This window comes from Rhinopithecus bieti, unplaced genomic scaffold, assembly GCF_001698545.2.
Source record: "Rhinopithecus bieti isolate Rb0 unplaced genomic scaffold, ASM169854v2 scaffold_18153, whole genome shotgun sequence".
In the NCBI taxonomy this organism is placed as follows: domain Eukaryota; kingdom Metazoa; phylum Chordata; class Mammalia; order Primates; family Cercopithecidae; genus Rhinopithecus; species Rhinopithecus bieti.
Genome location: NW_016809139.1, coordinates 2,545,357 through 2,561,232, shown reverse-complemented (window position 1 = coordinate 2,561,232; position 15,876 = coordinate 2,545,357). Strand labels below are relative to the sequence as shown.

Below are 15,876 nucleotides of genomic sequence, written 5' to 3'. Positions count from 1 at the left end.
TTTGTTTTTTGTTTTTTGTTTTTGTTGAGACGGAGTCTCGCTCTGTCGCCCAGGCTGGAGTGCAGTGGCCAGATCTCAGCTCACTGCAAGCTCCGCCTCCCGGGTTTACGCCATTCTCCTGCCTCAGCCTCCCGAGTAGCTGGGACTACAGGCGCCCGCCACCTTGCCCGGCTAGTTTTTTGTAGTTTTTAGTAGAGACGGGGTTTCACCGTGTTAGCCAGGATGGTCTCGATCTCCTGACCTCGTGATCCGCCCGTCTCGGCCTCCCAGAGTGCTGGGATTACAGGCTTGAGCCACCGCGCCTGGCCCCAAAACAGTAGTTTTAAGGAAATTCGGTGGTTTCCAAGACAACATAGAAAAGTAATTCAGAAATTTGTCAGAGAAATTTAATAAAGAGGTTGAACTTAAAACAATCAAACTGCTGGGCACAGTGGCTCATGCCTGTAATCCCAACACTGTGGGAGGCTGAGGTAGGGGCCTTGGGGCCAGGAGTTTAAGAACAGCCTCAGCAACATAGCAAGATTCCATCTCCACAAAAAACATAAAAAATTAACCAAGCACTGTGGTGATCACCTGTAGTCTTACCTACTCAGGAGATTGAGGTGGAAGCATTGCTTGAGCCCAGGAGATCAAGGTTGCACTGCACTCCAGCCTGGGTGACAGAGCAAGATCCCATCTCTAAAAAATCATCATCATCATCATCTTCATCATCATCATCATCATCATAACAGAAATCCTGGAACTGAGAAATACATGTGCTGAACTGAAAAATGTATTTGAGGCTCTCAACAGTGGAATGGATCAAGCAGAGAATCACTGAGCTCAGAAACAGGCTATCTGAAAACACAGAGAGAAGAAAAAAACCAAAGGAGTGAAGGTCACCTACAAGATATAGAAAATTACCTCAAAAGACCATAAGAATTATGGTGCTCAACAAGGCGATGAGCAACAGTAAGGAGTAGAAAGCTTATTCAAAGAAATAACAGAAAACTTTCCAAAACTTAAGATATAAATATCCAGCTACAGGAAGACCACAGAACACCAGAAGTCAACTTAAATAAGTATACCCAAAGGTACATAGTAATCAAACTCTCAACATTCAGAAATAAAGAAAGAAACTTAAAAACAGCAAAAGAAAAGAAGCAAGTAACAAAGGAACTCCAATTCATCTGGCGACTTCTCAACAGAAACTATACAGACCAGGCCAGGCACAGCGGCTCAGGCCTGTAATCCCAGCACTTTGGGAGGCCAAGGCAGGCAGATCACTTGGTTAGGAGTCTGAGACCAGTCTGGCCAACATGGTGAAACCCCGTCTCCACTAAAAATACAAAAATTAGCCAGCCATGGTGGCACATGCCTGTGGTCTCAGCTAGTCAGGAGGCTGAGGCAGGAGAATCAATTGAACCTGGGAGCCGGGGGCTGCAGCGAGCTAAGATTGTGCCACTGCACTCCAGCCTGGGCAAGAGAGCAAGATTCTGTCTCAAAAAAAAAAAGAAGAAGAAGAAGAAGAAAGAAGAAGAAAGCATATAGGCCAGGAAGGAGTGGGATGGTATTTTCAAGGTTCTGAAAGAAAGAAACTACCATGTAAGAACACCATATCCAGCAGAGCCAGCCTTCAAATATGAAGGAGCAGTAAAGTCTTTCCCAAACGAACACTGAGAGAATTTACCACCAACCAGACCTACCTCAGAAGAAATGCTAAAGGAAGTTCCTCAGTCTGAAAGAAAAACACACTAACATGCAGAAAGAAAAAAAAAATGAGGGTATAAAACCCACTGGAAAAAGAAATACTTACATAAACATATAAAATAAATATAAAGCACACTGGTACACAGACAACCCCAGAATACGCTAATACTGTACTCATGCGGTGCGATCCAAGCGAAACTCTAGCATGAAGCCTAGAAACAGAAACAATCAGAGCTACAGCAACCTGTTAAAAGACGGGTAATATAAGGCCGGGCGCGGTGGCTCACGCCTGTAATCCCAGCACTTTGGGAGGCCGAGACGGGCGGATCACGAGGTCAGGAGATCGAGACCATCCTGGCTAACACGGTGAAACCCCGTCTCTACTAAAAAATACAAAAAACTAGCCGGGCGAGGTGGCGGGCGCCTGTAGTCCCAGCTACTCGGGAGGCTGAGACAGGAGAATGGCGGGAACCCGGGAGGCGGAGCTTGCAGTGAGCTGAGATCCGGCCACTGCACTCCCGCCTGGGCAGCAGAGCCAGACCCCGTCTCAAAAAAAAAAAAAAAAGTACAGAGTCAATACCAGGCTGGTGATGCAGTCATCTGGGTCAAGGTTCCAGAGTGGTCTTCCTTCTTATAGTGCCTCAAATTATATTTGTTTGCTACCTGTTGCCTAGAGTCTTAAAAGTTTCTGTTCAGCTATTGTCCTGACAGATGATTCAATGGATGATTCCAAAAAAAAGAGGAAAAAATCATGTTCATCAGTGCTCAAGTTGTAAATCAACTCTCTCCAAACCAACCTCACCTTTCAGGAGGTTCAACCACAATGGGGAAACCAGGACCACACTAATGATCTCTCCTAGAGTTCAAGGTACACGAGAAACAAATGGGTGCTCAAAGAACCAAAAACAGCAACAAGGACTCCTGCACACCTAGAAAAAGATGGGCTGTTCGGAAGACATGGGGAAAGGCAGCCACCAGCACATAAAACGGTACAGTCACTGTGGAAACCTGTCTAGCAGTTCCTCAAAAAGCTAAACAGAGTTACCACACCCTGCTATTCCGACCCCAAGGTAGATACCAAGAACTGAAACATACATCCACACATAAACTTCTACACGAATGCTCATATCAGCATTATCCACAACAGCCAAAAGGTGGAAACAACCCAAATGCCCGTTCATTGACCCTTCACTGCTGACTTAGACTCTGACACCAGAAGACCAGTAAGTTGAAGCTCAAAACTGGCACCTTCTTCTTCCACAGGCAGAGTCACACAATTCTAGGACTGGGATACCATAATTGTCATCGAGTGTCACACTCTTCTCAGAAGACAAAAACCGACGGTCATATATTCAAGAATACAGGGTTAGTCAGTGGCAGAAGCAGCAGTGGACACAGGGCCTCAAGCCCCACCTGGCCTTTTCTGCACACCACATGCCTCCATGTGTTGGTGTGAGTGTGTGGAGGAGGAAGGACTGGCAGACCAAGAACAGCCATGGTCACTGACACAAAGGTGCTCTGCTGGTAACTTTGGAACTAGGAAGGTCCCTGGAAGACTAAGCTGGATCCAGTCCTGCCCCCAAAGTATCAATCATCAAAAAGTAATTTTGATGCTGCAGTTATTATCTAATATTATTTGAATACATAAACCACAGACAAGGAATACAGTCATGATTTTCAAATCACTGAAAAACAGAAAAACCATTTAGAAAAGTTTTCACTAGCAAGTTAAGCAGTTAATCTTCACAGGACTGTGAAGATTTCCATCTCTTTCATGCTCTTCATTTGCCTTCTTATCCAAGTTACTGGAAACAATCACATTGCTGTCAATGTGCTATCGTTCATCACGGTTCAGTAGAAGATTCACAATATGTAAAGTAATTAGAGCAGATGTTACTATTCCACCCTGCAGATGTCCAGAGAACTGACATCCTAGGAAGCAAATCTGCTGGGCCAAACCTCCTCCGCACTACACTAACCTGTCACCAAACAACAGTGACTACAGTTGGGTGGAAATTTAACAATTTCAATGTTTACATAAATTCCTGATCTCCAGCTTCAGCTTAGGACACAGAAAACTGGTGACAGCTACCCCATTCTTTCCGGGGGCAGAGGGAGAGATAATTTACCAAAATCACAGGTTTTCTTGAATACACTAGAGAGCTAAGGCTGGACACCAGCCAACCAATCTGAAAAATGAGGAAAGGCAGCAGCCTCCAAGCAGATACATGAAGCAAGCACTTGCTCACCTGGGGCATATGCTGGACACCATACAAGGTAGAAAAAAAAAATCCAGGTAAAATACTGAACAAATCACAAAATCAGTGGTTGCCTTGGGCTGGTGATGAGTGGAGAACTGGACTACAGAAGGATGGGGTGCAGGCAGTCTGGGGGAAGGAATAGGAGTTCCACAACCTAATTGTGGTAGGTAAATGACTGTACACTTTCGTAGAAATTTATAGAACTGCAAAAAGGTTTAAAAAAAAAAAACAACTAAAGAATGAATTCACTGTATGTAAAATTTTAAAAAGAACATTTGTTTTAGAAGGAAAAGAATCCATTTGACAGCTAACCCATGGTCTCTATTACCTATCCCCACAGAATAGTCTTGGTATTTGAGACTCATAAGCCCCCAAGGACTCTGCAAATCAGCACTTTAATAAAACATTCTTCCCAGTCAAATTCATTAACGTGCAAATACAAGTGCCCACTATCCAACTCTTCCTAAGAGTTCCTATGTAAACCACCACAAGCACAGGAAAACCAAGCCACGCTGAGCTTGATTGCTGGCCAACAGAGCAGCTTCACTCTCAGCCCATGGCCTCACCAGCACGCCAGCCAGCAATTCAGGCAACTCAAATCCACAACCAGCAAAACGACAAGTCGCATAGGTCATAAGTCTTTGGGGTCACTTGCAAAGAGAAGAAAACGCAAATCATTAAATTTGCAAATGCCTTCTGTTAAAAGACAACCTTCAAACAATTTTTTTACAGGGAGGGCAATGCAAGCCTGCTACAACTGTAGGTGCCAAGATGAACGTGCAGAATGCTGCCCTGCACTGGAGTAAGAGCCAGAAAACATCACAATCTCAGCATCCACCCCGCAAGAACTATCATCAAGTTTTATGGGATTAAGAAACAAATGTCTACACAGGACCTGCCCCATTAGGATTTCAATAAAAGAAGGATAATACCATAAGGAAAATAAAATTTTCTCTCTCTTTAACAGCAGAGAATTTTCTTAAGAACAGCATGGGAAAATAATAATAAAGCAGAGATTAAAGATCAATGTGAAAAAAAACAGTCTGAAATTAAGTAATTCAAACTTAAAGCTGGTGGGACTTTAAATTATCTCAACCCTTGTGAGGAATGTAGCTGTGCGGCTGCAAATTCTGTCTTTTTCTTTCCTGTAAATAATTAAGACCACACTGCTGGAGATAAGACTTCCTCAGATAACCCTCCTTGGAACGTAGCAATCTGTAAACAGTCAAATCACTGTGGCACACACACTAGTCTTGTATGGAAAATGTTCTAATCCTGCTGGAACTTCTCTGTCTCTGCCTCTATCAGTGAAATCTTCACCTTGGAACCCTGACCCCATTGGTTTGAAGTTGGTGGTTCTGAGTGGCCATGTCAAGCTCTGTGCACAAATAAACTCTGTACTTAGTCTTATTTTCTGAATCGCATTATTTAAGGCTAAGTCACAGCAATGTATTGAACCATTTCACTGACTTCAGAACAAAGAGTCTCAATACTCACTAGTACATTCCACCTTTCTATACCAATTTTTTTTTTTTTTTTTTTTTTTTTTTGAGACTTAGTTGTGCTCTGTCACCCAGGCTGGAGTGCAGTGGCGCGATCTCAGCTCACTACAACCTCCACCTCCCACGTTCAAGCGATTCTCCTGCCTCGGCCTCCCGGGTAGCTCAGATTACAGGTGCCCACCACCACGCCTGGCTAATGTTTTTGTATTTTTAGTAGAGACGGTGTTTCCCCATGTTGGCCAGGCTGGTCCCGAACTCCTCCTGACTTCAAGTGATCCACTCACCTCAAGCCTCCCAAAATGCTGGGATTACAGGCATGAGCCACCATGCCTGGCCTCTATACTAAGAAATTATTTAGTCCCTGGACTTTATCCCTTACGACAGTTCGGATACGGAATTTTATCATAACTCTCAGGGAAAGGTTTACTTTATTATCTTTTAGGAGAATTTTACTGAAGAAGCAATTTAGGTTTTTGGGATTATATAATTATACTAAAACAATAGCACAGAGCTCAGTTTCAGCTTAGTTTACGGCTTTTACTTTAGCTAGCTAGACAGTAAAATTATGATTCTGAATAAAAGCAGCTAAACTTAGTTGTTTTTTTCTGTCAAGGTACATAACTATGCAGAACATGCAAACTCATCTGTTTCCTTCAGATCATTCATTAATAACTGATATTTATCAGAATCACCTGGGGTGATTTTCCAAAATAAACACCCCTGGGACCTATTGGTACATATCCCAGATCTATGGAATCAGATTCTCCAGGGTGCTCCCCAGCGTTAATATCTGAAAACACTCCAGAGATGTTTACACACTCTCAACCCTGACTGTAAACACCAGTCTCTACAACAGTCACTACAGCTGAAAAGAATTACAGGCACACTTCATTTTATTACATTCACTTTATTGTGCTTTGCAGACACTGTTTTTTTACAAATTGAAGGAATGTGGCAACCCTGCACTGAGCAAGTCTGTTGGTGCCATTTTTCCAATAGTATATGCTTACTTCATGTCTCTGTGCCACATTTTGGTAATTCTTCCAACAGTTTAAACTTTTCATTATTATTACATCTGTTATGGTCATCCATGATCAGTGATCTTTGATGTTACCACTGTAATTGTTTTGGGGCACCATGAACCACACCCACATAAGACAGCAAATTTAATCAGTACATGTTACTAATCTTCTGACTGTTCCAATGACTGGCCATTCCCATCTCTCCTAGGACCTTGCTATTCCCTGAGATACAACAATATTGAAATTAGGTCAGTTAATAACCCTACAATGACCTCTAAATGTTCAAGCAAAAGAAAGAGGTACACGTCTGAAAGAAAAAGCTAGAAATGATTAAGCTTAGTGAAGAAGGCATGGCCAAAGCTAAGACCTGCTGAAAGTTAGACTTCTTGCACCAAACAGCCAAGTTATGACTGTAACTGCAAAGTTCTTAATAGAAATTAAAAGCTCTATTCCAGTGAACACATGAATGATAAGAAAGCAAAACAGCCTTATTGCTGATATGGAGAAAGCCCAAGTATTGTAGATAGAAGATCAAAAATCATCAAAAATCCCTTAAGCCAAAGCCTAATCCAGAGAAAAGCCCTAATGCTCTTCAATTCTATGAAGGCTGACAGGGGTGAGGAAGCTGCAGAAGAAAAGCTGAAAGCTAGTACAGCTTGCTTCATGAGGTTTAAGGAAAAAAGTTGTCTCTATAACATAAAGGTACAACGTGCAGCAGCAAGTGCTGATGGAGAAGCTGCAGCAAGTTATCCAGAAGATCTAGCTAAGATCATTGCCGAGGGTGGTTGCACTAAACAAGAGATTTTCAATATAGACAAAATAGCTTTCTATTGGAAGAAGATGCCATCTAGGACTTTCACTGCTAGAGAAAAGTCAATGCCTGACTTTAAAGCATCAAAAGACAGGCTGACTCTCTTGTTAGGGGCTAATGGTGCTGGTGACTTTAATTGAAGTCAATGCTCGTTTAAAGTCAATGCTCATTTAACCATTCTGAAAATACTACAGCCCTTAAAAATTATGCTAAATCTACTCTTGCCTATGCTCTAGAAATAGAAAAACAAAGCCTGGATGACAGCACACCTGTTTACAGCATGGTTTTCTGAATATTTTAAGCCCACTGTTGAGACCCACTGCTCAGAAAAAAAGATTTCGTTCCAAATACTACTGTTCATTGATAATGCACCTGGTCAATCAGAGCCATGACGGAAAGGTGCCAAGAGAGTAACGTTGACTCCATGCCTGCTAAAACAAGATCTATTCTTCAGCTCATACATCAAAAAGAAATTTCAACTTTCAAGTCCTATTTTTTTAAGAACTACATTTCATAAGGCTACAGCTGCCATAAACAGTGATTCCTCTGATGGATCTGGATGAAGTCAACTGAAAACCTTTTTAAAAAGATTCACCATTCTAGATGCCATTAAGAATATTCATGATTCGGCTGGGCGCAGTGGCTCATGCCTGTAATCCCAGCACTTTGGCAGGCTAAGGCGGGTGGATCACCTAAGGTCAGGAGTTCGAGACCAGCCTGGCCAACATGGAGAAACCCCGTCTCCACTAAAAATAGAAAATTAGCCAGGCATGGTGGCACATGCCTGTAATCCCAGCCACTCAGGAGGCTGAGGCAGGAGAATCACTTGAACCAAGGAGGCAGAGGTTGCAGTGAGCCAAGATCGCACCATTGCACTCCAGCCTGGGCAACAAGAGTGAAAATTCCATCTCAAAAAAACAGAAAAAAAAAAAAAAGAATATTCATGATTCATGGGAGGAGGTCAATATAACAACATTAACAGGAGTTTGCAAGAAGTTGATTTCAATCCTCATGGATGACTTTGAAGGGTTCATGACTTCAGTGGAGTAAGTAACTACAGACATGGTGACAGAAACGACGGATGAGTTGCTTCTTATGGAAGAACAAAGAAAGTGGTTTCTTGAGTTGGAATCTACTCTTGGTGAAGATGCTAAGACATCGTTGAAATGAGAACAAAGGATTCAAAATATTACATAAACCTAGTTGACAAGTTTGAGAGGGCTGACTCCAATTCTGAAAGATGTTCTGCTGTGGAAAAAATGCTATCAACTAGCATCACACGCTACATAGAAATCTTATATGAAAGGAAGAGTTAATCGATGTGGCAAACTTCATTGTTGCCTCATTTTAAGAAATTTCTACAGCCACCCCAACCTTCAGTAACTACCACCTTGATCAGTTAGCAGTCACCAATATCACGGCAAGACCCTCTACCAGCAAAAACTTGTAACTCGCTGAAGGCTCAGATGATCATTAGCATTTTCAGCAATAAAGAATTTTCTAATTAAAGTTTGTACATTGTTTATTAGACATAATGCTATTGTACATATAACAGACTACAGTATAAACGTAATTTGTATATACACTGGGAAAACAAAACACTTCATGTGACTCGTTTGTTATTGCAATATTTCCTTTATCACAGTGGTCTGGAACCAAACATGCAATATCTCCAAGGTATGCCTGCACTTACTTGTTACAATTCCAGCCAGAGCAAAAACAAACTGATTTTCATCCGAATCGAGCTCCTTGATATCACCATCCAGTGACTTCACAAAACTCTCCATTGTTTGACCAGTGATGCTGAAAAACTTCAGAGCTTTATCCTGAAAGTTTGGAAATCAAAGTGTCATATCCTTTTACAGACACTAGTGTGAAAACATTTTAAAAGTTCAGGATACAGAAGATTCTAGTTTTAATTATAGAATATTATAAAATCTATTCCCTCGTTAAAAGTTCCCATTAAAAGAACAGAGAAAGCAACTTGAGGCATGCAGGAGCAACAAAAACTACCCTGAAGATTGGTGGGCTCTTCATACGCAGATACATGAAACAGGACAAACGTACATGATGATGAAAGAAAACGGGAAGAATTCACTCAAAATGTAATTAAAATAGACTCGAAAACATGCTGTCTATTTGTTCTGGGCATTAAACCAGAGGTGTTCAAACCTTTAGCATAATTTTTTTCAAAAACAAAATCTTAATGGAAACATGTAAAAGAGGTAAAGACTGGCTCCTCCGGTAGTTTCAATCTTCATCACTTGGCAAAAAGCATTTCCAGGTTTGAACCTCTGTGATAGTTCCTTCGGGGTGCTAGAGTTCTGAAGAAGAATTGTAAAACCAATGCACATTTTAACCCAGTTTAAAAAATGGAAATATTTGCATTTACAAATGATACAAGAAAACTTCACGGATGATCAAATAATCTAAAACTGGGTTGTGGTGATGGTTAATGCAACTCTAGAAATTTGCTAAAAACCACTAAATTGTATATTTATAATCTTACAGCATGTAAATTAAACCTAATAAAGCTCAACAAACTTTTAAAAACACATTTAGTCTTTCCACCTAAAGTCAAACACAACTGTTATTTCTATTAGCAGTAAGTAATTTCCCACTGGTTTCCTGCCACACACCCCCCCTTCACCTTCATTTCCAGTCATGATCACGCCGTGCTCCCAGAGTCAAACACCGATCTTTTTTGGCTCCTCTTGTCCCCTTCAGGTACACACTCTGCCCGGCCATCACATCTGCCTCAACTGCCATGGCTCTCATACATGCTCCTTCTTTCCCATCTCCCCTGCAGAGGGCCGAGCTTACTCCAGCCAGACCAGCTAGAATGACCACCTCATCAGTCACCCTGTCTAGACCCGATGTGCCACAACCCCACCTCCTAATCCATCCTCACTCACTGTCAGGTGTATCTTCCTAAAATTCTGCTCTTATCCTATCACTCTTTTACTGAAAAACCCTTAGGGGAAATCCAGTCTTACCACCTACAGGATGAATCATCAACCTGGTATTCAAGGTCCCAAAGTCACATCCCAACCTACGTCTAAGCTTTATCTCCCACTACTCTACTACATTAACTCTCCACTGTGTCAACTGACGTACTCACTGTCCTAAAACAAACCCACCCATTTTCTGCCATTTCCACCTATTCATCAAGGCCCATTTCAAATGTATACCCTTCCATGAAGTTCCCTGATAAACGCCCGCACGCATGCATACATGTGCGTGCACATGCTCACACACACACACGCTCCCCCCACACACATGCACCCACACACACGCTCCCCGACACACTCCCACCCACCCACACATGCTCCCACACACACACACATGCTCCCACATACACACACACACGCTCCCCCCCACACATGTTCCCACACATACATGCTCCCACACACACATGCCCACACACATGGTCCCACACACACGGCCACACACACACGGTCACACACACACACATGCTCCCCCCCACACACACAGGTGCTCCCACACATGCTCCCACACAGACACACGCTCACACACACACATGCTCCGACACACACTCCTCACACACATACACGCTCCACATACACACACACGCCCTCACACACACATACGTTCCCACAAACACACCCCCACACACACGTTCACACACACACAAGCTCACACACACACCCTCATACATGGTCACACACAGGCTCCCAGTCTCTCACACACACGCTACCACACACATACACGCTCACACACACATGCTCACACACACACACGGTCACACACACACACACGCTCACAGTCTCACACACACGGTCTCTCTCTCACACACACACACACACACACACAGTTGAACCTTGAAAACAAGGGTTTGAACTGCACAGGTCCACTTACACAAGAATTTTCTTCAGTAAAAGTTTCTGAGTGTGTCTGCTACCCCAGCCTCCCCTTCCACCTCCTCCAGCTCTACCACCCCTTAGACAGCAAGGCCAACCCAACAACTCTTCCTCCTCCTCTTCAATCTACTCAGTTTGAAGATGATGAGGGTGAAGATCTTTATGACGATCTAACATACAAAAAATGTGTTAATCAACTATTTATGTTATCAGTAAGGCTTCCAGCCAACCATAGAGTCAAAAGTTCTATGTGGTTTTCGACTGCACAGGAGGTCAGCGCCCCTAACCTGCATGTTGCTCAAGGTTCAACTGCATCTATATGTACATGTGTGTGTGTACAAACACACACATCTACATACATGTATATATGTTAGAGAACATATATTCAATAAATTAAATACTATATTAACCAAGAGATAATATATATAAAAGCACTTTTGATCTTGTTAAACACATATAAAGCATTAATACTGAAGTGGTAATATGTCCACATATACCACAAGGTCTCCTGGAGAGAAGGGAGCTTATTTCATTCACTTTGCATCAGGTTACAATGAACCACATACGACAGGTATTCAATAACTAGCTGATGAACGAACAAAAGAAAATGGAAAGATAGGGACTTAGTCTTTAAATGCCTTAATAAGCTATATGCTCTAAGTTATACAAGCATTAATCAACAATATCTAGAGAGCCCAATGACCATACTTACTCCTCCCAAAATGGCCTTGACGACTTCCTCACTGCTGGAGACGCCCCACAAGAGGGTACAGGCTGCTGCTCCCATTTCTGTACAATACTCTGCCTGCTGCAGGAGTTGCTGCTTCGCTTCATTCAGCTGCTGTCGAAGAGCCAGTTTCTCCTGAAAGCAAAACAAAATCGAAAAATAAATAATAGCATTCAACCTTGACGTATCTTGATTACATTTCCTCTTTCACAAAGGTATTTATTAAAGAAATGCATGTATAATTATAGAAAATAGCTGCAAATGAAAGCCAGTCCTAACAGAGTCATAATCTATATCTTCAGAAGAAATTTCAAAGGCAAAAACATTTGAGAAATATCTGAGGAAAGAACATACTACTATATTATGGTTGATAAACCCACAGAGCTGAATTCATCTACTTTAAGTAACTACATGAAATATCTCAAGCCCCAAGTGACTATACCCAGAACCAGCACCAACCGAGGCTTCTGAACAAAAACAACCTCACAAAGCAGTTTACCCAGAGAGCAACATTTCTAAGACAGGAGACTGCCTCCTCCAAATGGCTCACTCCATTGAAAAAACACCATCTGCCAGAGGCAGACGCCAAATAAAAGGCACTTGGACATCAGGATTTGTAAAAAAAGAAGTACTTTAGAAAAACTCATTCTATATAAACATATCCTTAAGTCCTCATGAGAATATTGCCACAAGTGCCAGTAAATATAAAATATAATCTGTGAAGCTAAACAGGGAAAGAAAACCTAAAACCTAAGACCAGATAGGAAAGATGGGAGGAGGGGCAAAAAGAATTGTGAAGGCTGGGAGTCCTATTCACGCCCTGGTGCAGCAAGCCAGTGCCAGTCTAACAAGAAGATGGAGGCTAGGAAGAGTTTCCTACTCTCCCACCAGCAGTGTCTGAGGTGACCTGTAGCTGGCTAAGTCTCCGCCATGGCTCTCTTCACAAGGGAAACACAGGGAATGGCCATCCTGATGGCCCTCCTGAACAACACAAGCACACTTTGAGGATTCACCTTGAGTGCACTACTGGAGTGATGTGGGGCTTTCTGTCCTCTCCAACCACCAGCACCAGGTACCTAAAATTCCCTTAAAAGGTGATAGTATTTCCTGATTTAATAACACAAAACTGAAAATACAAAACCCTAGTCAAATTCATTTCCACCCCTGGAGGAAGCCACCTCCAGGGCTTTTCACCCCCTGGAGGAAAAAGAGAGCTTTGGGGCCACAAATCAATACTGTTGACCTCGTAACTCGGATTAGGGTGGCTCGCTCATAGTTACCTGGAGACAATGCATTTGGCACACAGAGATTCATCCACATTCATACATATATACACACATGTATTTAAGAAAAAAACGGCCACTGAACCTCTGGCACATGCTAATACTGCATCATGTGACCTGTCAACTCTGAGTTTTCAATGTCTTCATTATAACAACAATCTGGACTCCTAGATTCATCCTTCCAGTGTATGCAGCTGAACACAAATCATGGTGACACATGAAGAAAACTACGTCACAGCACTTCCTTTTGGAATTCTAGCTTTTCTCACAACTTAAGCAGTCTGCATCTCAATTAGTCAGGGTATGGTAGTTTTTCTGCATGACCACAAAAAGACTACTGAGAATAACCAGGCAGGACTTTCCTCACTACAGTCACATTTGGTAGGTGCAGGAGGATATTCCCCAATGCAGGGTTCCACACAAAGTACAATAATATAAAAAAAAAAAAACCTCAAAATCATAGCATTCCCAGTAACATCAAAAATAAGAATAATTTTTTAAAGTGCAAGACCTATACAATGAAAACTACACAGCATTACTGAAAGTAAAGAAGAGCTAAATGGATATACCATGTTCAAAAATTGGTAGGATGTCAATTCTTCCCAAACCGATCAACACAATCCCTATCAAAATCTCAGCCGACTTCTGTACAAAGTGATAATCTGATTCTAAAATTTCTATGGAAATGCAAAAGACTCAGAATATCTAAAAGTTGTCTGAAAAGAAGAACAATGTTAGAAGACTAACAGTGCATGATTTAGAGGAAAAAACAAATTATAAAACTACCAAAATAGAACCAGTGTGGCATTGGTATAAGGATGGACATATAGATCAGTGAAACTGAAAAAATTGATTTTAACAAAGGTGCCCATGCAATTCAATGGAAAAAGGATAGTCTTTTCAACAACTGATGCTAAAACAACTGAATATTCATATGCAAAAAAAAATTAATTCAAAATGAATCACAGGGTCGGATGCGGTGGCTCACACCTGTAATCCTAGCATTCTGGGAGGTGGAGGTAGGTGGATTGCTTGAGGTCAGGAGTTCAAGACTAACCTGACAAACATGGTGAAACCCCGTCTCTACTAAAAATACAAAAATTAGCTGGGCGTGGTGGCACGCACCTGTAATCCCAGCTACTCAGGAGGCTGAGGCAGAAGAATTGCTTGAACCTGGGAGGTAGAGGCTGCAGTGAGTGGAGATCACACCACTGCACTCCAGCCTGGGTGACCGAGCGAAATCCTGTCTCAAAAAAAAAAGAAAGAAAAGAAAAATGAAAACATATGACCACAGAAAAACTTGTACACAAATGTTTGTAGTGGCATTATTCATAACAGTCAAAAACTGGAACAGGCCAGGCAAGGTGGCTCACGCCTGTAATCCCAGCACTTTGGAAGGCCAAGGCGAGCAGATCACTTGGGGCCAGGAGTTCGAGACCAGCCTGGCCAACATGGCAAAACCCTGTATCTATAAAATAAAAAAGAAAAAGAAAAGAAAACTACAAACAATCTAAACGCCCATCAACTGGTGAATGGATGAAGAAAATGTGATACATCTATCCAATGGAATCTTGTTTTGCAATAAAAAAGAATAAAACACGAATAAACCTTCAGAACAGTATGCCAGACGCAAAAGACTACATATTATATAATTCTGTTCCTACAAACTATTCAGAAAAGGCAAATCTAAAGAGACAGAAAGTGGATCAGTGTTTGCCTGGGGCTGTGCAAGACAGCAGGGACTAACTGCCACAGATAAGTGATGGAAATGTTCTAAAAGTTTATTGGACAAAATCCAACACTCACTCATGATAAAAAAATAAAAATAAAAAATTCTTAGTCAGGACCAGTGGCTCATGCCTGTAATCCCAGCACTTTAAGGAACCAAGGTGGGAGGTTCACTTGACAAGAGAGAGGAGGTGGAGACCAGCCTTGGCAACACAGCAAGACCCTATCTCTACAAAAACTTAAAAAAAAGAAAAAAAAATTAGCTGGCCATGGTGGCATATGCCTACAGACTCAAGAGGTTCAGGCAATTGGATCCCATGAGCCCAGGAGTTCAAGGCTGCAGTGAGCTATGATCACACTACTGCACTCCAGCCTGGGCTGCAGAGTGAAGCCCTGTCTCTGGGGAAAAAGAAAAAAAAAAGAAAAAAGGAACTCAGCAAACTAGGAATAGAGGGGAACTGTCTCAATTTTTTTTTTTTTTTTTTTTTTAGACGGAGTCTCGCGCTGTCGCCCAGGCTGGAGTGCAGTGGCCGGATCTCAGCTCACTGCAAGCTCCGCCTCCCAGGTTTATGCGTTCTCCTGCCTCAGCCTCCCAAGTAGACGCCCGCCACCTCACCCGGCTAGTTTTTTGTATTTTTTTTTGTAGAGACAGGGTTTCACTGTGTTAGCCAGGATGGTCTCGATCTCCTGACCTCATTACCCGCCCATCTCAGCCTCCCAAAGTACTGGGATTACAGGCTTGAGCCACTGCGCCCAGCTGACTTTCTCAATTTTATAAACGCATCTGCAAAAACCTACAGCTAAAATCATAATTAATGCTGAAAGACTGAATACTTTCCCCTGAGATCAGGAATAAGGCAAAGACATCTACTCTCACCACTCTAATTCAGCACAGTGCTATAGTGCTGGAAGTTCTGGCCACGCAAGAAGGCAAGCGGAAGAAATAAAAGGTATACAAAGCAGAATGAAGAA

At 42.2% G+C, this 15,876-nt stretch overlaps 1 protein-coding gene across 1 annotated transcript in view; it reads right to left on the bottom strand.

The window, feature by feature from the left end:
- The window catches only part of HSF2BP (heat shock transcription factor 2 binding protein), a 64,980-nt gene that overhangs the window by 27,510 nt on the left and 21,594 nt on the right, over positions 1 to 15,876 (bottom strand). The window contains exons 5-6 of the mRNA XM_017888662.1: positions 11,879 to 12,028; positions 8,979 to 9,111 (exon numbers count right to left, since the gene is read on the bottom strand). Coding sequence (XP_017744151.1) covers positions 8,979 to 9,111; positions 11,879 to 12,028 — 283 coding nt within the window. The remainder of the gene's footprint in view (positions 1 to 8,978; positions 9,112 to 11,878; positions 12,029 to 15,876) is intronic.